Below are 22,676 nucleotides of genomic sequence, written 5' to 3'. Positions count from 1 at the left end.
TTGGTATCAGCCACACTCCTCTGCCAGGAGCCAAGGGGGAGCTGGATGTGTAGTGCCTGGGTGTTTCTAGGGCCCCTTCAACTGTGGTGTCAAGAGGGGGTAAGGAAATGTTACTTAGTCGGAGCTTCCAGCATGTTCCTACTGTGTCCTGTAGCTTGTGTCCTCACCGATGTCCGTGTAAACCGTTGCTCTTCGGGGCTGGTGGCCGTGTGGCACTGAGGTAAATGAGAGCCTAGCGACGAGGAGTCCACCCAGAGTTTGTTACATCAGCGCAAGATCTGTATCTGGCCCTCAGGCAGATCCCATCGGTGCAGGTACCCGGAGCTGTTGGAAGCCAGGCCGCTGGCTAGGGCGGCTTTCCTGCTTGTAACGCTGAGTGTGTGGTTCTGTGCAGAAAGGAGACATGGGGCTGGACGTGCTGCTGCCCCTGGCCTGGTTACTGGAGTGATACTTTGCAGTTTTAAGGAAGGTGTCCCCAGGGCCCGGAGGAGGAATTTCTGATCAGACAGTAACCTGCTTGCTGCCGTCAGCTGCGACCTAGCAGACAAGGTCTCAAGTCCTCCCACTGTGTCCTCACCGGTCCTGATCCAGAGCACACATCAGGTGCTGCATCCTTGCCAACAGAGGGGGAGATTTTTATTTTTGAAGGTGTCTAAGTGAGAGAGGAGCCTGTGGCCCATTGATATTTGAGTGGGTCTCGAGCTCCTAACTCACGTTGCTTTGGAAAATCCCATCCCACAGGAGCGTGGATGTCAGGGGAGCTGTGCCCGTTTACACTGGCGGAGGGGCTGGCCTGGCTGAGTACATGCACCCTTTGCAGGTTCAGGCTCCTGCCCACCTGGTGAGCCAGTGGGTTGCATCAGGGCTCCAAGTTGAGCAGCTGTTGTCATGCTAGCTTGGTAAACAAAGAAGCCCTGACTGGAGTGCTAAGTCTCTGGTAACACCTAATTAGCACTGGTGCTGTGTATTGGTTTCCTCACCAGTGTGGATTCCTTATCACAGGTAATTAGGGAAAGATCAGGCCAGAGGGGGCACCTGCATTGAGAGGGGGAAGGGTGGGAAACAAAATGCCCTGGCTTGCTGCCTGACCTCTTCCTTTCTTTTGTTTTCGGTGTGAAATGTCAAACCGGCAGGTACCTGGGGCAGATACTGTAACAGCGGGATTGCAGAAGATGGGAAAGTAGGCAAATACCCAAAAGGACTTAAGGGGGTTGGAGATGCAAAGGAGTGTGTGTGGGGGGGGGAGCTCTTCTACTCTCCACAAATTCAAATCCTTAACCGGACACAGGCTCCCTCCTCAATCACCAGTCCTTGGGCAATGGTACTGGGGTCCCCCAATGGGCTAGGATTCAGTTCTGTGCACTGAGACACATTCCTGGGCGGGGTAATATTTGACATCCAACGCCAATCAAAAGGGGCTTGTGTGACCATGATTTTTTTCCTCCTCTGATATTCTCCACTCTGTGCCTGGATGTGCGAGAGCTGGTACCCTGTAGCCAGTTATTCTTTGTGTTGGTTTGCATTGATCTTTTGCCTGTTGTGATTTCCGTGGGTCAGTGGATGTGTGGGGCACCGCACTGCCTGCTGGAAGTGTGCACCCAGACCGGATCCACAGGTGGAAATGATTTTAGGGCTCAGCCAGGGTAACCAGCTCCCCTGATGGTTTGGCACAGTTCAGTGCCACTGTAAGTCTTTGCTCAGGGGAGAGCCACATTGGACTAACAGGGTGCTGGGCGGGGCGGGTTGGGATGGAGGGCCCAGGGCTGGAATGGTTGGAACTGGGGGGCGTTTACATTAGCAGAATTGTATGGGGTGGCTGGGGACTAGAATAGTTGAGAAGGGAGGGGATGGAAGGGCATGGGCAGAGCTATATACACGGGGGCTGAGGATCTGGATCGGGCTGCAACTGGTACCTTTTGTGAGGCCGAAGGCACCTCAGGAGAGGAGCGAGGGGACGATTTGCACAGAACTCAGTCTGCTGCCCTGCCCTGCCGGTCCCTTGCTTCTGCATGCCCTCAGTTCGCTCCCAGAGCTTACAAACGTTTCTGCAGCCCTGTCTGTGACATTCGTCTCGTTTGTTCTTGGAGTTCGCTGGGAGAGACTTGACTGATGCCGTGTTCTTAGGGAAGAGCCCTGCTTTTTCACTCTGCTCTGATACAAGCCAGGATGAAATCTGACGTGAAGAGGCTGGATATGGGAAAGTCGGAGTCTAATCAGCATGGCTGTATCCCCTACTGATGCTGGAATGAATGGTAGAACAGACCCCTCCCCCACTCCGCCAAGTCAGACATTGCTGCAGAAAAGTTTCCTGCACATTGGATCAGCTGGTTCCATCAGAAATGCTGTAACCAGGAAGGGATCTTTCAAAAATTGTCTTTCCCCCCATTTCACCCATTCCCAAGAAGGATGGGTAGGAGACGCCAGTTCTGTGTGGAAGAAGATTGGCTCTATTGATTCTCGGGGTGTTGTCAGCATGGCTTTCTAACGGGTATTCAGAATGCGGTCTTGAGCAGAGATTGTGCTGCAGTTTTGCTTGTTTAATCTAACATGGCAGTTCTGGGTTGTTTTTTTTAAAGTGTACCTTCTGCAGACCCATTCAGCGAGGTCCCTGTAGTAGTCGTAGTTCCTTTGAAAATGTGGCTTCGCTCTGAACTCGCAGCGGCGAACACTTCCCAGCTTGCCGATCTCAATTTCCAAAGCAGCCACATGAAAAAAGAAAAAGACCGTTTGATCGTAATAGTTCTAATTGCCTGCTGCAGTCTCATGGCTCCAGTCAGCGCGGCATGCGAGGTATGAAATAGTGTCTGGATGGCTTTTCCCCAGGGACCAGGCTGCTGATGTCATAACGAGTGGGATCTTGGGTCCCCTCATTTCTAGTCAATTACTACGCTGCTTTTCCTGTTGGCTTTCAGGTGCCTGCTCCAGTACGTGCAGTTGTCCGTGCAGACTGTGGTCTGCTCAGCTTATGGAACGCTCTTTCTTGGATGTTTGGAGAGCAGCCAGGAGATTGTGGGTGCTGCTCCAAACAACTAATAAATAATCGTGAGAAGAACTAGCTGTGGGTTTCTTCAGTGGGGACAGATGTGGGAGGGGGAAGGGGGATGTAGCTAGACTATGAATCAAGTGATTCAGATGGCTGCAAGGACTGGTATGTGCCCTGGCTCCCATTGGAGGGTTTTGCCATTGACTTGTTTAGGAGCAAGTCTGGTCCCTCAGGGTCAGTCCAGAATGGTCTTGTTTCAAGAAATCAACCCAGATCATGGCGCTGTGCTTCTCTGCAGTCACATGGCACAAGCCAGGCGTGTCCGGTGGAGTTTGCAAAGTCTTTCAGAAAGTTTGATGCCTCCTATTTAGACCGACAGCTAAGAGACTGCCCCATGCATTGGATCTGATGGTTTGTATGTAGTGGCCTTTTGTCTGGCTCTGAGAGGTGCAGAGTTCTGGACGCATTGCGGGGGAAGGCAACACAGTGGGCATATTCAGTCTTGCAGGGATGAGCTTGCGCCTGGCCCTTCAATTAACCAAGCTCTATGCAAGTCCCAGAGGGGAAGCCTTGTTAGTCTGTATCGGCAAAACCAGCCCAGAGTCCTGTGGCACCTTAGAGACTAACAGATTTACTTGGGAATAAGCTTTCATGGGTACAAACCACTTAATCAGATGCATCTACGCAGGATCTCAGTTGCAGCCAGCTCTACGCAGTTCATCGCATTCAGGGGTCTTTCAGTGGGCGGCACCCTAAACGGCAGCATTTTGCATAGGTGGGAAGTGGGCGAGATGTCTGTGTTTATTAGGCTCTGAGCTGCTACAGTGGAAGATCCACATGCAGGTGGAATTCTGCGGCGTGAGTTATAGAACAGGTCAAATGACATGATCGTGGTGGGATTGTCCTGGACTCAGGCTCTCGGGTGTGCCAGTGAATAATAGTGATGCTCCCTTCTGATTTTTGAGTCTGGCAATTGTATATGTACCTCCCTAGCGAGAGGTTGCTGTTTATTGCTTGTACTCCATGGATCCTAGGAGCCACAGTCATGGGCAATAAGCCCCTTCATGCTAGGTGCTGTCCAAACACAAAATAAAGAGCTGACTGACAAGAGACAACAGGTGGAGAAAGACAGAGATGCTGTTTCAGTTTGAAATGGGCCAGGCCGGGACTCTTCATGCATGTGCTTAAAATTTGGGCACTAAGTGTACCTCGACTTGTGAGCATGAGTGTGGAATGGTGAATGGAATCGTGTCCAACAATGGTGACTAGTTGCTGTTTGTCAACCTCAGCAAGTTCATTGTTTGTACAGCTCCTAGCACAAAGGGAACCTGGGCCGTGGTGCATCTGTAACCTAATCACCAGCACCGCTGGTCTGCAGATCCATTGAACCCTGCCCCTGGTTGCTGCTTGTCAGCGTGCTGTGGCTGATGGTGCAACTTGTCGTGTCTTCGTTAATCTGACAAAGGGGAGGCACTGACTTTTTCCCCTTTAAATGCTTTCCCTGGAGCGGAGAGAAGAAATTTGCTGAGAGGGAATTCTTTGCTCCCGTCTTGGCTCCTCCTGCACTGGTTTCCCAAGCCCATGACTCTCTGAGCAAACGCGGGGAAATGTAGTGGTGGTTTGTGCCTATTTTTAGCCCATTTGGAGGGCCCCTTCATTCCCTGTCTGGAGACGGCGTCTCCTCCTGCAGTTGGCAGCTGGTGCTCCCGGCCGAATCACGCTGCCTGCTTGCACATGGCTTTTTTAGGTTTACAAACATTACAGCCTCGTGCGTGCATCGCCCCGTGAGTCATCAGCCCCGTCACGATCGCTGGGGGAGGGAGGAGGCGATGTACGCGCCTTCATTTGTGGCGGGGCGCAGGGGAAGACGGTGGCTGCGGCCCCAGTGAGAAGTTCTTTGGACACAAGAGAGAGTCGGGTACGGTTGGAACGGGGAGGGGACGAGTTAATAAGGAACCCGGAGAGGTGACGGCACTTCTGAACGGCACCAAGCAGCCAGGATTGTAAATCTCGGACACGACACCCTTTGCCACGGGCAGTCTGTCCACCCAGACCCGGGAATCCCCGTCTGCTTGGATCCCTGCTACTTTTTTGGGGGGTAACGGGCCATAGAGTAGTGCAGGCGTGCTTGGAGCAGAGAGGATGGAGGACAATTAACATTGGCAGGATTCTTGACGCGGTTCATGCAGCAGCCAAAGGATCCAAACCCTCTGTGTGTGTGTCCAACCTCTGAGGTTTTCTTAAAAAAATTTAAAGGGCCATTTTAAGGAAGAGGACGTCGCAAATGGGTGGATTAAAACTGCTGCCGCCCCAATGGCCTTCAGTTTTGCTGCTGCTGCTGAAGTAGGGGAGAGAGGAAAAGGAGCAGGAAGGAAGAGAAGATTTCTCCCTCTCTCCCCGTCCCGATCTGTTCCTCTGAGCAGAGCTTTGAAGCACTGGGGCTTCCTCATCGGGGGGACGTTCCGTGGCCCGATGCCACGGCCTGGCTTCGTTTACCAGCCCCCTTTGGCCACTGCCTTTGAGAAGAGCAACACTCCCTCCTCCCCTGACTGCAGCCTTGTGCTGCGTGTGCTATTTATAGCTGCTTGTCTCCGGGCGTCACGGCAAAGCAGCAGTGGGATCTGCCTTCATTCGCATGCAAAGCCGACTCTCGCCGCATGGCATCGTGGCTGCGGCAGGGACCGGGGGAGGAAGGCAGGACAGGCCCAGGGGTTAGCAGGCTGGTTGAAACAAACCAGGTTTTGCCTGCTCCTGCATCGGTGATAATTATCAACCCAGTCCCTGCTCTGCCTGCAGAATGTCCTGGCAGCCTTAATGGAAACACGTTGGCCATGGAGGAATGCAGAGCTCTTATTAGTTCCTTCTGCTCCTTGCGCCTTGTTTAAAGGCCTCTTAGCTGCATTAACTCCTTTTAACTTGACTAGGGCCCTAAATCAGATGGGATGCAGGTCGCTCTGACAGCAGGCTTGAATTATTGATGCGCTCGCAGCATGCCGGATCCTCTGACCAGGCGAAACGTGGGTGCAGAGGCCAGGCAGAGCAAAGATTTATTGGAGAAGGGCTGGAGGTGGGGGTGGGGAGGAATTAGAAATCCTCCTTGTTGCTCTCCTGACTACAGAGCTGCCCTGAGCCACAGCACTGGCTCTCCACTATCAGAGCTTCGTAGCGCACGTATATCAATCCACGGCAGGAGCTGTAGGGCTGGGGGGGCGGGTAACAAGATCTGCGGCGTTTCACCTCCGGGTCAGCTCTGAACTGGGCCAGCAGCGATCGAAAGCATTTATCATCCGACGGCAGCTCTGCAGGAGATCAGGGTCCCCCGCTCCAGCTCTGCATCCCTGGGGGGTGGCTGGAGAATCGGATGGCTTGTGGGAGCGTGTTCTCCAGTTTTACCATCGGGCCACCGCTGTGGGTGCGATAGGGCAGGGGTGCTCTAGTGTAGACAGGGCTCAGGTGGTAACTGGTGTGCTGACCCCTGTGTTTGCTTGGCCAGGCCAGGAGCTGCAGTGGTTCTAAAGCAGGGGCCACTGGTGAGAAATATTAAGGAGAAAGGGTCTTATGCAGGAACAGCCTTAGGAGAGGCGTGGAAGCTTCCGTGGCCTCGGCCTGGCTATGGAGGCATAAAATGACTTTAGGCAGCTTGCCCCTGGTCCGGACAATTCTTTGTGCATAACTGGGTTGTAGCATAAAGCGATGTGGGTAACTGTAACATAAGAACCAGCTTGATCTCTTTGTAGATTGGCACGGGACCATGCTCTCTCAGAGCATGGTGTGGAGCTCAGAAGTCCTGGTCGTCTGGCTGCTGCTCCAGACACCAGAGTGCACACCCAAGAGGATTGGCACCCAGCTCCCTTCTGCTCCGACCATTGGACCACCCCGCCCTTCTACAGCTGGGTACAGAACCCAGGTTTCCTGACTGTACTGCTTCCCTAAACACGTGCTCCTTAGCTGTGCACCTTCTACAGAAGAGCCCTTTGAAGAGGTGGGGATGGTCCGTTCCATGCTTTTGCAGGCAGTTGTACCGCTGCATGCGGTGTGGTCACTGAGAAGTAGACAGAGATCTAGCATTGGAGAAACAGCCCGACGCTAAGGACTGGCCACTCCTAAGAGTGATTGGTTGCGTGCGGGTGTCTACATGGCATGTGTGTGTCTCCATCCAGCCTGGAACAGGCCCCTAAAGTCCTTTCATTAAGAACCGCCAATGCAAGTGGAGATGTCTCAGTGCCAGAGGGCTCAGAGAGGATACCCTGGGGGAGCCATGTTGGGAGGTAGGGGACCGACCTTCTGCTTTGGACACCTACCCGCATGGCCTGGGTTAATGGCCATTCATTATTTAGAAGATCCTGGGTGTGGATTCCCTGAAGTGCTACTGTCAGTCCCTGACTGTGTTCATCAAAGGTGACCAGGGCCCCGCAAAATGGTCATCTGCCCCTGGTAATGAGATCACAACAGTCCTTCATTGCAGGCCATTCTCCTCCCTCGCTTCAGTCAACAGCCTGAGAGCAACACTTTGCCGGGTCAAGGGGACATGGAGCACTAACTACAGCCCTTCTACAATCCCTGGATGAGGTGAAAGGCCTAATGTAAAGGACGTACAGTGCTGGGGGACAATGTTCCCTCTAATCTTTCTCATCCATGTGCAAGATAAATTTTTCTAGGTGCACCCAGGCATGTGTGAATGTGCACCACCAGTAGAAACAAAACCCTAGCTGTGGGCACTTTAAATCAGCTGGGAGGCATTTGACTCTCCTGAGTAGCCGCCCAAGCACACAACTTACAGGGAGCCCTGCTGGGAAATCTGGGTACCGTGCAGCAGGCTGAGAGCCGGGGCCACGTTGGGGTTGATTTGTGCAGGGACACCTAATCAACCCCATTCCCTCCTGTCCCACAGAGTTATGCAGGATATACCTCTGCAGTGGCATGCGTTCCCTCCTCCGCTTGAACCTTGTGTCTGCTGCTACGCAGGCATTTCAGGAGCTGATCTTCACAAGCAGCCCCTGGTTTATGGCAGTTTGGTGGCCAGTCCTTCTCGAGCCACAGCGAGAACGGAAGCGGAACAGGCACTTTCTGGAGGGCACTGATAGTTGATGCTTGAACAGCTAACGTGGGCTAAACACGCCATGAACTTGAAGCAGGGGTCTGCTTTAAAGCCAGAGCCGTGCTGTCCGTGCAGAGTCGGTGATTACGGCACAGAAGTCTCCAGGAGTCCCAGAGGTTGGGACAAGAGCAGAATGTGGTGAGACAGGAATGGAGCAAGTCAGGCATCCTCGGTCATAGGCTGCGAGTGTTAGTGGGAGAGTGGACGGGGCACACAACACTTTGGAGAGGATTCTTATTCTTGTGAAGGGAAACTGTGGCAATCTTGACTTACCTGTCGGCCCGTGTTTTACTCCCCCTGAATGGCCGAGACCCCTAGAACCATAGAGCTGGAAGAGACCTCAGAAGGTCAAGTCCAGCCCCCTGCCCAAGGCAGGACCAATCCCCATTAAAACAAACCAGCCAGGGCTTTGCCAAGCCGAGACTTAAACACCTCTAGGGATGGAGACTCCACTGCTTCCCTAGGGAGCCCATCCCAGTGCCTCACCCCCCTCCTAGTGAAATAGATTTTCCTAGTATCCAACCTGGACCTCTCCCACCGCGACTTGAGACCATTGCTCCTTGTTCTGCCATCTGTCACCTCTGAGAACAGCCTCTCGCCAGCCTCTTTGGAACCTCCCTTTAGGGAGTTGAAGGCTGCTCTCAAATCCCCCCTCGCTCTTCTCTTCTGCAGTCTAAATAGACCAACTCCCTCAGCCTCTCCTTGTAGGTCATATGCTCCAGCCCCCTAATCATTTTGGTCGCCCTTTCCAATACATCCACATCCTTCCTGTAATTGGGGGCCCAGAACTGGACACACTACTCCAGATGTGGCCTCACCAGAGCCGAATAAAGGGGAATAATCACTTCTCTGGATCTACTGGCAATGTACCTCTTACTGCAACCTAATATGCCATTAGTCTTCTTGGCTATAAGGGCACACTGTAGACTCATATCCAGCTTCTCATCCACTGTAACCCCCAGGGCCTTTTCTGCAGAACTGCTACTTAGTCAGTCAGTCCCCAGCCTGTAACAATACTTGGGATTCTTCCATCCCAAGGGCAGGACTCTGCACTTGTCCTTGTTGAACCTTATCAGATTTCTTGTGGCCCAATCCTCCAATTTGTCTGTCACTCTGGACTCTATCCCTGCCCTCCAGCATTTCTACCCCTCCCCCTAGCTTAGTGTCATCCGCAAACTTGCTGAGGGTGCAATCAATCCCCTCATCCAGATCATTAATAAGGATATTGAACAAAACTGGTCCCAGAACCGAACCTTGGGGCACTCCGCTAGAAACCGACCGCCATCCTGACATCGAGCCATTGATCACTACCCGCTGGGCCTGACCTTCTAGCCAGCTGTCTATCCATCTTACCGTCCATTTATCCAATCCACGTTCCCTTAATTTGCTGGCAAGAATATTGTGGGAGACCGTATCAAAAGCTTTGTTAAAGTCCAGGTATATCACATCCACTGACTTTCCCACATCTACAGAGCCAGTTACCTCATCATAGAAGCTAATGATGAGCCATCATCATAGAAGCAGAGATGAGTCATTATTGGATGCCAGCTCTAGCATTCCTCAGATCCGAACTGGCCAGAACAGTGAGAGAGATGTAGAGTAAGAGTGAAAGAAAGATTGGTCAGGAACCCTGTTTCTGTCCTGTGCTTCTGGTAAGGGTAGGAACCAGTAAGTTGAACTGAATTAGCATATCCAGCGTGTGCCTGAGGAGGTGTCCCTGTGAGTCCCTTTGTGACTATACATCTGAAATGTCTGAAAACTGCTGCCGTCACCTCCACTGGTGACACAGTCTTATCTCAGGCTGAGCAAGACCTGGCCTTGGATGGTTGCTGAAAAGCTGCCATGGTGCTGTTGACTCAGCAGATGTGAGCTGTTGCTCTGAGTCAGACGATGTGTCCAGCTGTGCCGCAAGCGGCTCGGTCTTTTAGAGGAGAGGTATTTAAGGTTCCAGTTGGATAAGCCACGCGTCCTTGATCTTGCACTGGTGGGAGGTGTTGCTCCCCCCGGTGGTGGCTGCTCATGACGATCTGTTTTCCACTCGGCGTTGGTGCAAAACCACGTCTCTCTCAGAACTGTAAACGGGATGTCTCATAGTGGTGGCCTTGTGATGCACTTTGTTCTGCAGGGGGGCTGGTTCAAACCCAGCTCAGATCAATCATATCACAAGTCTGTTTCCATCTGAGGGCTCTTTGTTGGTCGAGGTGGTTCCCTAGGGGACAGTCTCGCCCTCCTAACTAGCATGTTTCTGGAAAGCTCACCAGATGGGTCGAAGGTGGTGGTGCTGGGAGATCAGCAAAACCATCTCTTGACTTGTAACTAAGGGTCTCTGCCAGAGGAATTGCTAGGGACATTCTGAGAAACCACTGCCGGGGAGGGAGGAAATATAGACGCCGATGGTGTTTCTGTGTTAGTCACGGGCTGTTAGTGCCTGTTCTTGACGTGGCTGTACTAGCTACAGAGGGTTGTATCTGGTGCGTTGCCCTTTGTCCCAGTAACGTGCTTTGCTCTTCGTGCACTAGGGGACCAAAGAACGTCAGCCGCTGTCATTGTCGGCTGGTGACACGGTCGATGGCCCCAACGTAGCGGAATTCCCCGCTGCAGCGAGGGAAGCCGCAGGGAGAAGATCTGTTTTGCAGCTGACGTAGCTGTGTAGATGAGCAGTTGGGGGAATTATGTCTGGGTTAGATGACCCATCTGGGACTGCAGTGGGTTTCATCGTGGGGGCTTGATAGTCAGAGAAGACAGGGATCAACCCTAAGAAATCCTTGTTCAGCCTTTGCCTGTCTGCCAGGGAATTCTGAGCACCAGTTGCATGCTCTGTCTACCCCCTTCCACGGTGAAATGCCCATGGCAGTAGGTGTGTGGGGGAGCTCCTTTGTGAACAGTGGTAACAGAGATGAGCCATTATTGGATGCCAGCTCCAGCATTCCCCAGATCCAAACTGGCCAGAACAGCGAGAGAGATGTAGAGGTAGGGTACGTCTACGCTACATGGCTCCGTCGATGGAGCCATGTAGATTTGTTTATTGGGCAAAGGCAAATGAAGCCGCGATTTAAATGATCGCGGCTTCATTTAAATTTACATGGCTGCCGCGCTGAGCCGACAAACAGCTGATCAGCTGTTTGTCCGCTCAGTGCGCTAGTCTGGACGCTCCCCTGCCGACATCAAAGCCCTTTGCCGGCAGCCCCGTTATTCCTCGTGGGATGAGGTTTACCGGGGCTGCCGACAAAGGGCTTTGATGTCGGCAGGGGAGCGTCCAGACTAGAGCGCTGAGCGGGCAAACAGCTGATCAGCTGTTTGTCGGCTCAGCGCGGCAGCCATGTAAATTTAAATGAAGCCGCGATCATTTAAATCGCGGCTTCATTTGCCTTTGCCCAATAAACAAATCTACATGGCTCCATCGACGGAGCCAAGTCGTCTAGACACAGCCTAAGAGTGAAAGAATTGAAGCAAACACCCTTTTCTCTTCGCCGCACCAAGGGTGAGGCCAGTCTGTCTTGTCCCCTGTATTTCTGTGAAATCAAGTGGAATCCTTCATCTGGGTCACAGCCTTAAGCCCTGTATTGGCTGAGTATAAGACAGTTACCCAAATCCCCTTGCTGTGGCCACCAGGGTCCGGTGCAGAGTGTAGTCTGACCAGTGTTATCCGGGCGAATGGAGAGATGGCAGTTAAAATCCATACTTCACCTTCGAGGTGCTTCTCAACCTGAAAACTCTTCATGAACATTAATAACTCGCACTATCCCTTGGAGTAAGTACTCCTTATTATTTGGGCTTAATTCTCGCTCCCCCTGGGCCTAGAATCAAAACTTTGGATTAAAAAAGCCCTTTATCCACTCAGATTTTGCTAGGCCAGAGGCGGGCCCTGATTCAGCAAGGCACTTGGATGTCTGTTTAATTTTGAACACATGTTTAAGAGCTTTCATGAATCATGGGCCACTATTGCAGATAAATAAGAGACAATCCAGCCTGGTACTTTAGCTGATCAGCCGGGAGGGTAAGGAAGAAACCGGTTCACTCTGGCATCTTGCCCAGTTAGGTGTGTTGTGGGGGATTTAATGCCTTCCTCTGCAGCACTCTGGCAGGAGAGTCTAAGTGTACTAGATGAAGCCTTTCTCAGCTTCAGCAGAATTAGGCCTTTGAGTTTAGCTGGGCTACTGACTTTTGGTTGCCTCCATCTGTTCCGAGATGCTGGTCTGTTGGCAGGAGATCTTCTGCCGTGGAGATAGCTGCCGCCTCTCTCAGAAGTGGTGTTATTAAGCTGATGGGGAAGCCACCTTCCTGTTGTCTTAGAGCGTCTTCACTGGATGTGGGACAGCAGTGCAGCTGCACCGATGCACATTTGTAGTGTAGACCTGTCCTAAAAGCCTTACAGCCGAATAGGAGATTGAAGAGTTTGGTGTAAGTAATTAGTTCCTATTGGAAGGGACCATTCAATGTGAAGTGGCCTGTTAACATCCCTGTAGCCGTATGATAGAAAGGAGAAGGTTAATGGTTACAGATAATTACAGTAAGCCATAAATCCAGTGTCTTTATTAAGACTATAATTTATAGTGTCTAGCAAAGTTATTTATTTAAAGCTCCCAAACTTGTCTTTGAAAGTGTTTCCTTTGAGGGTGAGGACTAATAGGTCAGATGTAGAATGATGGCCTTGTGGAAAGAATTCACCCACGGGTGATAGGGAGCCTTTGGGTGTTTTCCTGAGTAGGCTCATTCACGAGCATAGTGACTGTCTGGTTTCAGTCACGTAAATGTTACTGGGGCACTGGATGAGATACACCACAGGTTGCAATAGGCAAGTGTAGGACCCGTGGTGCCTGATGTGACGTGGGCAGTGTTGATCACTGTAGCAGTGGAGATGTGTCTGCAGATTTTGGCTCTGTTCTTCTGGTGGGGTCTGCTGCTGCTTTGTGTGGCTGGGGAGTCAGTGTCTGATGTTGAGTAGAACCAAATTCACTGTCCATTTTAGACAATTTCCTGGTCATAAGATTTTAAAGATAATAAATGTCATGATTTCAGCTACAGTATTTAGATCTCAAATGTCATGGTATAATCATAGGGGTCCTGATCCCTAAAAAGAGTTGGGGAGAGGGGAGCGGCTCGCAAGATTATTATGGGCAAGGTTGCGGTCCTGCTAGCTTTACATCTGTGCTGCTGTCGTCAGGGGTGCTGGGCAGCTGGAGAGGGATGGCTGCTGGCAGGAAGCCTAACTCTGAAGGAGCAACACAGAAGCTGGGATGGCATGGTGTGGTGTTTATGGTATATGAGTTGTAGCATGGGGTGGTTTGGACAGAGTGTGTGCTGTTGAATGTAAAGCTGGTAAGATGGCTGAGTTTGGATATCTATCTCAGGCTTGCCCCTTGCCTTGTAAATACTGGAGGCAGGCAACTATTGTGAGGGCTGTCAGTGCCTAGGAGAGTGACGTCTATGGTGGCGAGGATGGTGTTCGGAGAGAGGCCATTCATGTTGCGGAGTTTGTGCAGGAAGTCAGCTGTGTCCTGGAGCTTGAGGATGTTTTCTCTGGGTCCTGATATTCCTTCAGTCGGAATGCCATGGCCAAATATGATGGGTCCATTGGGTTTCCTTGATTGTGTGTATTGGGAAGCATGTAGAAGGCCCCTGCAGGAGGTTTCTCCTGGGGGCAAGAATTTGATGATGTGCTTAAATTCTTGGGTAAACTGGTAGGGTGTCGTCTTTGAGTTCTTTGTAGTGGGTGATGTCAGAGGTGTTCAGTTGGCCTCATAAACGCAGTCTTCATGGATGAGGAAATCTCTCCCCACTGAAGTGCCCGATACATATAGGCTATGTCTACACTCGCGGCTTCTTGCGCGAGTAATATGCAAATGAGGCTAAGCGTGGAATATTGTCGAGCCTCATTTGCATACCTAATGAGCCACCATTTTTTTCAGAAGAGGCTCTTGCGCAAGGAGGAGTGCCTACACTGCCCCTTCTTGCGCGAGAAAGACCCTCTTGTGCAACGCCTGTTTCTCCAAAGAGTTGAGCACCCACAGTTCCAGTAGGGGTCAGTGAGTGCTCTTGGGTGGTCATTGCTTCAGAAGACTGGGCCGAAAGATCCTGTTGCAGTGAGTGGGGTTGCACCAGGGATTACTGTGGCCAAAGGGTTGTAGTGGTGAGAGGATAGGGCTTTGCTCTCTTTGGAAGGGAGGGAACAATGCGACTTGGTGCCTTGGTACCCAGGTGTGCGTGCCTGCACCCCTGCACACGGGTACATGTCCCTGGAAGTGTCTGCAAAGGTCTGGGATTTGCTGCCATGAGTCATTTACCCACCAGGAGACAGTGAGACCCTCTTGGCTCTTGGAAACTGGGTGAAAAATCGCTTCTCCCAGTTATGCCAAAGCTGCTCCTGTTGCAGCCGCGGTGCCTTTGGCCTGAGGGGCCGGGGCAGGACACTCTGCGGGGGCCTTTCCTGACTTGGTCAGAGGGGATAGTGTTGAGCAGCATGAGTCACTGGCTTTCCTGGGTGTAAATGGAGTGTAAATGTGTCCATCCAGCGCTGTGGGATTTCAAGGGAGGCACGATGTTATTACCTGCTCTGGAACCTGGCCAGCACTTTGGGGTTAATATTTTTCTCTCTGCAAGCTCATTAAAAACCACAGGAGATCAGGGCCTTGGTTTTATGGTGCACCCACCTACGCTGGCTATAGCAACGCTGGCATGCTGCCAGCTTCGATCCTTTCTGTTCAGTGTTGTCTGATGGGTTGGAGTCCATAATAACAAACAGGAATGACTAATTAGTCCTCTGAGGGAGGCTAATCAGTATCTTGAGCCCCCTTTTGCTAGAGGGGAAATTGAGGTCCTGGGAAGGGAGATGACTTGCCAAGGTTACACAATGCATCAGTGGCAGAGGTGAGGCATAAATGTAGGTGTCCGGTGTCTTTTTGTGTTTGTATGTGTGTGGTACCCAAAATAACATGCCCGTTATTTCGAAATATCACATGCTCGCTATTCTGACGTCCCTGGAAACCTCATTCCATGAGGAGTAAGGGGCATTTTGGAATAGTGGGTTTCAAAATAAGCTATTTCGAAATAGACTCAAATTGTGTAGCTCAAATCACGCAGCTTATTTTGAGCTACAGGTGCAGTGTAGTGTGTGTGTGTGTGTGTGTGTGTGTGTGTGTTGCAGTTGTGCATACATTTGTGTGTGCATCTTTCTGGTTATGTCTGTATTAGGGACGTAAGTGAGTAGTTAACTAACCGATAAGCCTAGGTGACTACTCGCAACCCCCCTTCCCCCACTGACTTTTATCGCAGGGGGTGGTGCTGGAGAGAGCCGCCTTAAAAGCACCGTCTCTGTGGTGCGGCCTCCCCCCCCCCACACTGCTTATGCCTGCATTTGTGTATGTATGCAAATGTGTGCAAATGTGCTCTTTGTATGCATTTGTCTTTGCATCTGTGTCTATGTGTACGTCTGCCTGTTTCTGTGGATCCGTTTGTGTGGGCCTGCTGCATGTCTGTATCCATGCTGGGGAAGCCACGACCTACTGCATGGCCACTTGGCCCCGATTTCTCCACCCCCAGTCCGCAGGCACAGCCCTCAGCCCTCAATCTGCGGTCACTGAACAAGCGGCAGGGTTGGGTTGTTTGTTTCGAAGGAAGTTTGGCGCTGACGGGAACCAGGGAAGCACAGCTCAGCTGCCAGTTTGGCAGGTTTCCTGGTCAGAGAGGACGCAGGCGAGTGCTCGTTAGGGGTGCTTTAGGGACAGCCGGAAAGCGCGGGCCCGTTCACTGCACTGGATGTAAGCTAATCGAGTTTATACAGCTTTGGGCATAACAATTGGCTGGAAGTCCAGTCTCCGCAGCCTTTCTTCACCCATCTCTGCACGGACACGTCTCTTGAGCTGCTGGAGTCAGGTGTTTTGTCCATTGTAACCGGGGGAAAATACACACACGTGCGTTGGGAAACCTGGATGGTCCAGTCTCTCTCTCTTTCTCTGTCTCTCTCTGCAGCAGAGACTAGAGGTAGGAAAGAGAACTCTGGGCCAGTTTCCTTGCTGGTGTAAAGTCCAGGCAGTTGGAGAAGTTCAGCCAGAGGTGAATTTAGCTCAGTATCTTGCGTGGGTATGTGCTGCGGGCAGGCATATGGGTCAGGCTGCAGCCAGTCTGACTTTGTGAGAGGTTAAGGTGTGTGCGCGTGCGCGAGTCGTGTTTAAGGACTGGTGTGTGTACATAGGCTGATGTACTGTTCCTCTGTGTAGTCCCAAGGGGCAAGGTGCTTCACAAACACGGAACAAGCCCTCTCCTCCCCAGCAAATAGTGTATGTATGGGACAAGCGACAATAGACGATAAGTGCCACAGCTTTTGTGAGTGTGTGCATGGATGGGGGCACGTCTGTGTGTGCGCGTAGGGAGGAGAATAGGGTTGAGGCGTCTCCTTGTGCTGGCGCACAACAGTGCTGCGTGTTCGTGTATCTCGGTGCTGCTAGCAGTTGTGTGTGTGGCTTTCAGTGGGGTAGCCCCAGAGTACAATGGCCCATCAGGGCTGTAAACACCGAAGTGCTTTGGCACGAGCAGCGTGATGGAAGCTGTTGCTGCTTATTCGGCAAACTGGCGTGTGCCCAGTGCAACTGCTGTTTCTCTGTGTCGTTTGGGAAGCAGCTTTGTGGATCTGCTTGGCCCCATGGCGCTTTTGTTCGGGTCTGGTCTCTGGGGACAGTGAATTGGCAGAGCGTTGTGAGGCAGGCAGCGTGTTCTTCTGGCTCAGGAGCTAGGGCATCTGGGCTCCCTAGCCACCTCTGCCAGAGCCGTCTGGGGCGAGTCTCAGCTCTGCGGGTTTCTGCCCTGAAAGAAGAACCCGCCCCACGAGTCTCAGAGCCTGGGTCAATGATTAGGGCCATGGAGATGCTCCCACTTGGGCAGAAGCCTGGGCTGTGAGCCCCTGCCTTCCTTCCCAGATCTCCATCCGTCCACGCTGCTATCGTCTGCCTTGGGAGCCGCGCCAGTCGGCCTGGTCTCAGAGGCTCGGCACCATGGGATTTTCTTTGCCGTGTGGACAGACCCTCGGGCTTCTTGTCCCCCAACCTCGTGCCTCGGGCACCATCTCCAAAGCGCTTCGTGAAGGGGGGAGCAGTCTCCTCACCTCCATTTTACAGAGCTGGGACGTTGTCCCAGGAAGCAGAAGTGACTTGTCCAGAACTGCCTGATTTTTCTACTGATTTTTTTTTTTTTTTTTTTTGCACCTGGTTTAAAATGAGTGCATACAAAGCCCACGCTAGCATATCGGTATCTGAGCCCCCAGCCCGTGGTTTGCTACCTGACTGCTCTGACTCTTGCCCAGCAACAAGACTGAGGTGTGACTCAAGAAGCATCCTGCGTGATGCCCTAGAGGCAGCAAGAGGCGTTTCTCCCCCGCTCTCCCCTCCATGCAGCAGTTACTGCTTGCTTGGGCAGCCGTTCAGAACTGGGGAATCCCCAGTCCGCCTGTCTGACTCGCTCTGACACGGGTCCAGGGCGTGCTCGCAGCTACGTGAGGGACGGCAGCAGCAGAGCCCATTGCCGGCGACATCCTCTCATGCAATTTCATGTTGCCGCAGCCCGCGAGAGATGGCTTCTTGGAGGCTGAATCGTTGGAAAATAGCTGTTGCCTGGCCTCTCTTCTTTTCGTCACTTCTGTGTGGAGTGGGGTGGGGGTGGGGGTGTGTAGGGGGGACTGCTAATGAGTCACCACCTCCCTCTGAGCACATGGCACATGCCCCAAGAAGCAATTACAATTAGCTTTAACGAGGAGAGCAGCCGGGGGTTCTGGAAAAGTGAATCATTGGCTTTTCTCTTCATGACTGTGTGTTGGAAATGAGCGATCGCTGAAGTCATTAGCGGCACGAACTGGGGGGGGGGGGGGGGAGAGACCAGAGAAGAGAGGAAAAAATAAATATATAAACGAAGAAAGCTGCTGGCCCCGAGCTGTTCTCCCGACTTGCAGTTGCCAAAGCAGATGTGGAAGGTACGTGTCCCCTCACCCCTAGGACGTTTGTACCCTTTTAACCATGTGTCCTTTCTGAGTGTGCTTGAAATGTTAACTGGATGGGGAGGAAGGCTTAGAGAATGCAGTGTCCTGGAAAGCAGCGTGGGACTAGATTCTGGGCTGGGTCAGGATTCGGGAGACCTGGGTTCTGCCACCGAGCAATGTGGGTGACCTCAGGCAAGTCACCTAGTCTCTGTGCACCTAAGTTTTCTCATGTGTAATAGGTGGATTGTGATTTATTTTTTAACTAAAGTGCTTAGAGACCTACAAGCAGAAAGGGCTGGATGGTGACAAGGTGCTGTCTGTCTAGCAGCTGGAGTGATGTGCATTCCTTTTCTCTGTCTGAACGATGAAATAATCTACAGAATGTACGAGAGCCTGGTCAGTAGCATGCAGCTGGGAAACTGAGGCACAGAGCAGGGAAAAGGGCCTTGCTTTAGTGCTTTTGGTTCTGTGGCGACTGTTCCTTGCCAGCTGGGTCATTAGACATCCATGCTCATGGCACATCCATAGGATTCATAGCACGTGGCCGGCAGTCGGACTGTACGGGGCGGGGTTCGTAGTTGTTGATTCAGGTGCTGTTGGCTCCCCCTGCAACAGGCAGCCCTGCATTTCACAGGGGACCTGTCAGCACTTGCCTGAATTGGGACATGTTGGAGTCTCCACCTGCTTTCAATTACAAGGGTGAATGCAAAAGAGACTCACACCTCAGGCAGAAGGGGCCGGGTGGCTGCCTTGCCAGCCTCTGACCTGTGTCCCCTGTGGTCACGGGAGAGCTAAGGTGCAGAATACACATAGGCCGGCAGGGCAGGGGCACCGTGCTGGTATGTGAGCTGCTTGGATGGGCAGAGCTCGGCTCTTCACGGTGGTTTGATCCTGATAATTACAGGGGTTGAGAGAGAGTGTGATTAGGGGTATTTGTATGGGGGGGGGGTGAAGTGCAATTAGGGAATTTGCCCCTAGTATTTATAGGGGGGTGGCAGGGAGCTTTGATCTGAGCACTGGGGTTTTGGTAGGTGGGGTGGGGGGAGATTGTTCTTCTGGGCCCCAGTTCTCCCCCTGGCTCTTTGGGGTGTAAGTAGCTCCCATTGACTTCAGTGTAGCATGGCTGGAGTGAATAGGGCACCTGTTATTTATAGGGCTAGCCCATGCTGGAGGAGGAGTTAGGTACAGGAAGGGATTAGTGGGAGGGGCTCCTTTATCAGCCAATAGTAAGATTTGAATGGGTTTTGCATTTATTCGGAGCAGGGGGTTGGAACTAGGGAGGTGTTTTTCTGTCACTTTTGCCAGGGACGCATTCTCCTGGCATCTGTTAGAGGGGTAGGGTGTTACCTGGCGATTTAAGGGGTGGGGGAGGTGACTTTTCACCTGTGATTTTCTGCAAACCCTTCCCCTGGTTGGAATCTGACGGCCTCTGTCCTGAGGGCTGCCTTGGCTTCCTTCCTTGTGGGGTTTTTGTCTTCTGGATCAAGAGCCGCCCAAACTGCCTCATGCTTGGGGACCTGCCTGGGCGGAGGGAGGGAGGCGGATGGAATAAGGCCTCGGTCATTTTCTGTGGCATCCCTGATTTCTGTGTGGTGGTGCTACTGCTTCTGAGAAGCTGGCCTAGCACAAGGGGACCCAGTTCTGATGTCACGCTGGTTTGGGTTGCATTGCAATTACTCCTGACTTACACCGGCGTGTGGGAGAGCAGAACCATTCCTGATCTTCCCTGGAGGTAGTAAATACCTGGAGAGCCAACCCCTTCCCCAATAGCTTTCCCCCGGGTCAGGTTATTGCAATGTGAATAGCAGGGTGGGTGGGAGCTGGCGTTTGGGACATGTAGCGCTGCCACAGCGCAGTTGCGTATGGCTGGAAATGTGGCCAATCCACTGCACTGGGCTGGCAGCCTACAACAGACCCCACTGTATGTCTTCTGCTCCAGGCTATTCACCCTCCCCGTACTGAGCTGGAAAGTCGATCTGCTGGCTCCGTGTTTGTACTGGGGGAAGTCAGCTGAGTTTGAGAGAAAGAAGAGGCTTGGAGCCCAGAACAGAAATAGAACTTTTTTTTTTTTTAGTTTGAACAAAACAGGGCTTTTTCCCCCGCCTCCGCCTTCTCTCTGGAACTTGCTCCATTGACTCGGCTCAAGCAGCCGCTGTGCTCCCGGGCCTGGAAAGCGTTTCCTTCTGGAATGGCCCCGCTGCCTGTTGGCTCGCCCTGAGCTTTCTGGCCTGTGCTTCACGCTGTGCTGATGATGTGATAGGAATCGGAGTTACGACCTGGACGCGAGCATGAATGAAAAAGTCAGCTGCGCCGTTCGGAGCCGCTCCAATCCAGCGGCGGTTTGGAGGAGTGCCGCACGCCACACAACTGGGGGGCCAGATTTTGCTCTTTCAGCTTCAGCAGGAACCAGAGGAAGAAAGGCCTAGTAGTTAAAGCACAGGGCAGGAAGCCAGGACAGTTGTCCTGTCTGCCTACCTCCAGAGAGGCTCTTAAGCGATCTACCTTAGGAACGTATGTGGCCCCCATTGCAACTAGTGTGGGAGCATTTTGCAGCTGCATATGCCCCTGTGAGGTGGGGCAGGGCTGGTATCCCCAGTATACAGGTGTGAACCTGAAGCAGGAGAGACTGAGACCAGGTCTACATTACCGACCCATCTCACTAGGGTGTGAAAAATCCACACCCCTGAGCAATGTCGTACAACCCTGTGTAGAGAGCACTATGTCAAGGAAAGAGCATTTCCTGCCGACCCAGCTACCGCCTCTTGGAGATTAACTACGCTCCTGTCGGAGCGGGAGTGTCTTCACTTAAGAAGCACCGCGACACGGCTGCGCCAGGGCAGCGTTTTACGTCTAGACCTGCCCTCAGGGCGTGTCTGCGTTGCAGTTGGAGGTGTGACACAGCACAAGTGGACTTCCTGGAACTCGCTAGCTAGCTTTAACCTCGATCGCATAGGCACTCAGCGGTGCCGGCTGCCCAGGCCTGCATGGGACCCTGGCTAATTACTCAGATGGCTAGCTTGTATCATCACAGCTGCCTCAGCACTGGCGCTAGTTCCATAATTACAGTGTAGACATAGCCTCTGTAACTTTCCCAAAGAGACACTGGAAATCTGTGGCAGGGGAAAGAATTAACTGCAAGATTCCCAAGTCCATGGTTAGTGTCTTAACAGGACCATTCATCCTCTTTTCTCGTATCCCTGATCACAGACTTGTTGTATGACATGGGCCCTTATGACCTGTCTAGGTCAAACAGCCTCAACCCCAGAGCCAGGGCTCCGGGGGTCTGGTCTAACGTTGTGTCTGCTACACTGCGCTGCCTCTTCAAGTGCCCGTTCTCTGCCCACATCTGTAACGTGGCTGGAGAAGACGCCTACATCCCAGCGGTTTGCAGAGGCTTGAGTAGTTAAACTGTGTCCCTCCATTTCGTGTATGTACATTGGATACAGGAAGTTCTGGGGTCACAGTTATTTCTGACCCTCGATTAATGTTGTGTGAAGATGACAAGATCGCAGAGCATTTCATGGGCCTTTGTTCTGAAACTTTTTTTTGGTGGCCTATTCATTTAGCTGGTGAAAGATTGTTTTGTTTTTTCCTCAAAATATGCACAATATCTCACTGTTATAAGAATCAGCATAGACGTCAGCCTTCATCTAAAATGAATGTATGCAGTGAGATCTTCTCTCTAGATCAGGGGTTGGCAACCTTTTCAAAATAAAGAGCCAAACTACATCAAAATTCAGAACAAATGGTCAACAAAGAATAAGAATGCCCATTTGCATGACTGAAAATATACAAGTTAATATTATTGATAATTGACATAATGATTAATAATAGCACAAATGAAACATTGTACTCACAGACTTTATTTAATGGGACTTCTTCTGCAGCATGGTTTTGCATATTTCTTTCAAGTTTACATCATAGCTGGTCAAATCCAACTTCATGCGCACATTAAGGCTGCCTTCTGTCAGTCTTATGGCAGGGGCTGGGATTGTGGGGAATGCAGGACTTTGGATTGGGGTGTATGCGGGGCTCAGGGCAAGGGATTTGGGTGCATGATGGACTCAGGGCACAAGGTTGGAGTATGTAGGGGGCAGGAGTGTTCTGGCAGGGGACTGAGGATGTGGGGGCGCAGGAATTTAGGGATATGGGGTATGAAGGGCTCAGGGCAGGGGGTTCAGGTGTATGATGGTCTCAGGGTTGGTGTGTACAGGGGTGCAGGAGTGTTATGACGCTGCAGCCAGAGAGGGGCTGGGCTTTAACTGAGAGCTTGTTGGCCAGGCTTCCTTTTTAAATACAGTAAAATGTTATGCCCGACACAAAAGGTTTCAGCATTGCCTTTATTTATGGCAGGAGTGGGGAAGCTTTTTTGTGTCGGGGGCTGCTGACCCCCAGAAAAATTAGTCAGGGACCACACAAGTGAAAAGCAACAAAAAAACCAAAACCCCACAACCCCGGGGGGAGGAGCAGGGCGGTCTTACTCTTCTGGGGTTCCAGGGTTAGTGGAATTCGTTGGGCCTCCCTATGGTGGGGCCAAAAATGAGGGGTTAAGTGTGCGGGACAGGGCTGCCAGCTAATTGGATTGGGATGGGGTTGCAGGGAGGTGAGTTGTCAAAGGGGCTGAGGGTGCG

At 52.0% G+C, this 22,676-nt stretch overlaps 1 protein-coding gene across 6 annotated transcripts in view; it reads left to right on the top strand.

Annotated features, from left to right (window-relative positions):
- Positions 1–22,676, top strand: part of TET3 (tet methylcytosine dioxygenase 3) — a 161,074-nt gene that overhangs the window by 43,124 nt on the left and 95,274 nt on the right. The window contains exon 1 of one of the 6 annotated variants that reach the window (XM_075910908.1): positions 17,760–18,039. The exons of the other annotated variants lie outside the window; for them this stretch is intronic. Within the exon in view, the coding sequence (XP_075767023.1) occupies positions 18,031–18,039 (9 nt within the window). The 5' untranslated portion in view covers positions 17,760–18,030. Of the gene's footprint in view, positions 1–17,759; positions 18,040–22,676 lie in introns of those variants that run through there. 6 annotated transcript variants of the gene reach the window in all.

The sequence above is a fragment of the Pelodiscus sinensis genome, chromosome 28, assembly GCF_049634645.1.
Source record: "Pelodiscus sinensis isolate JC-2024 chromosome 28, ASM4963464v1, whole genome shotgun sequence".
NCBI lineage: Eukaryota > Metazoa > Chordata > Testudines > Trionychidae > Pelodiscus > Pelodiscus sinensis.
The sequence above is the reverse complement of the archived record's forward strand: the minus strand, read 5'-3'. Positions and strand labels throughout refer to the sequence as shown.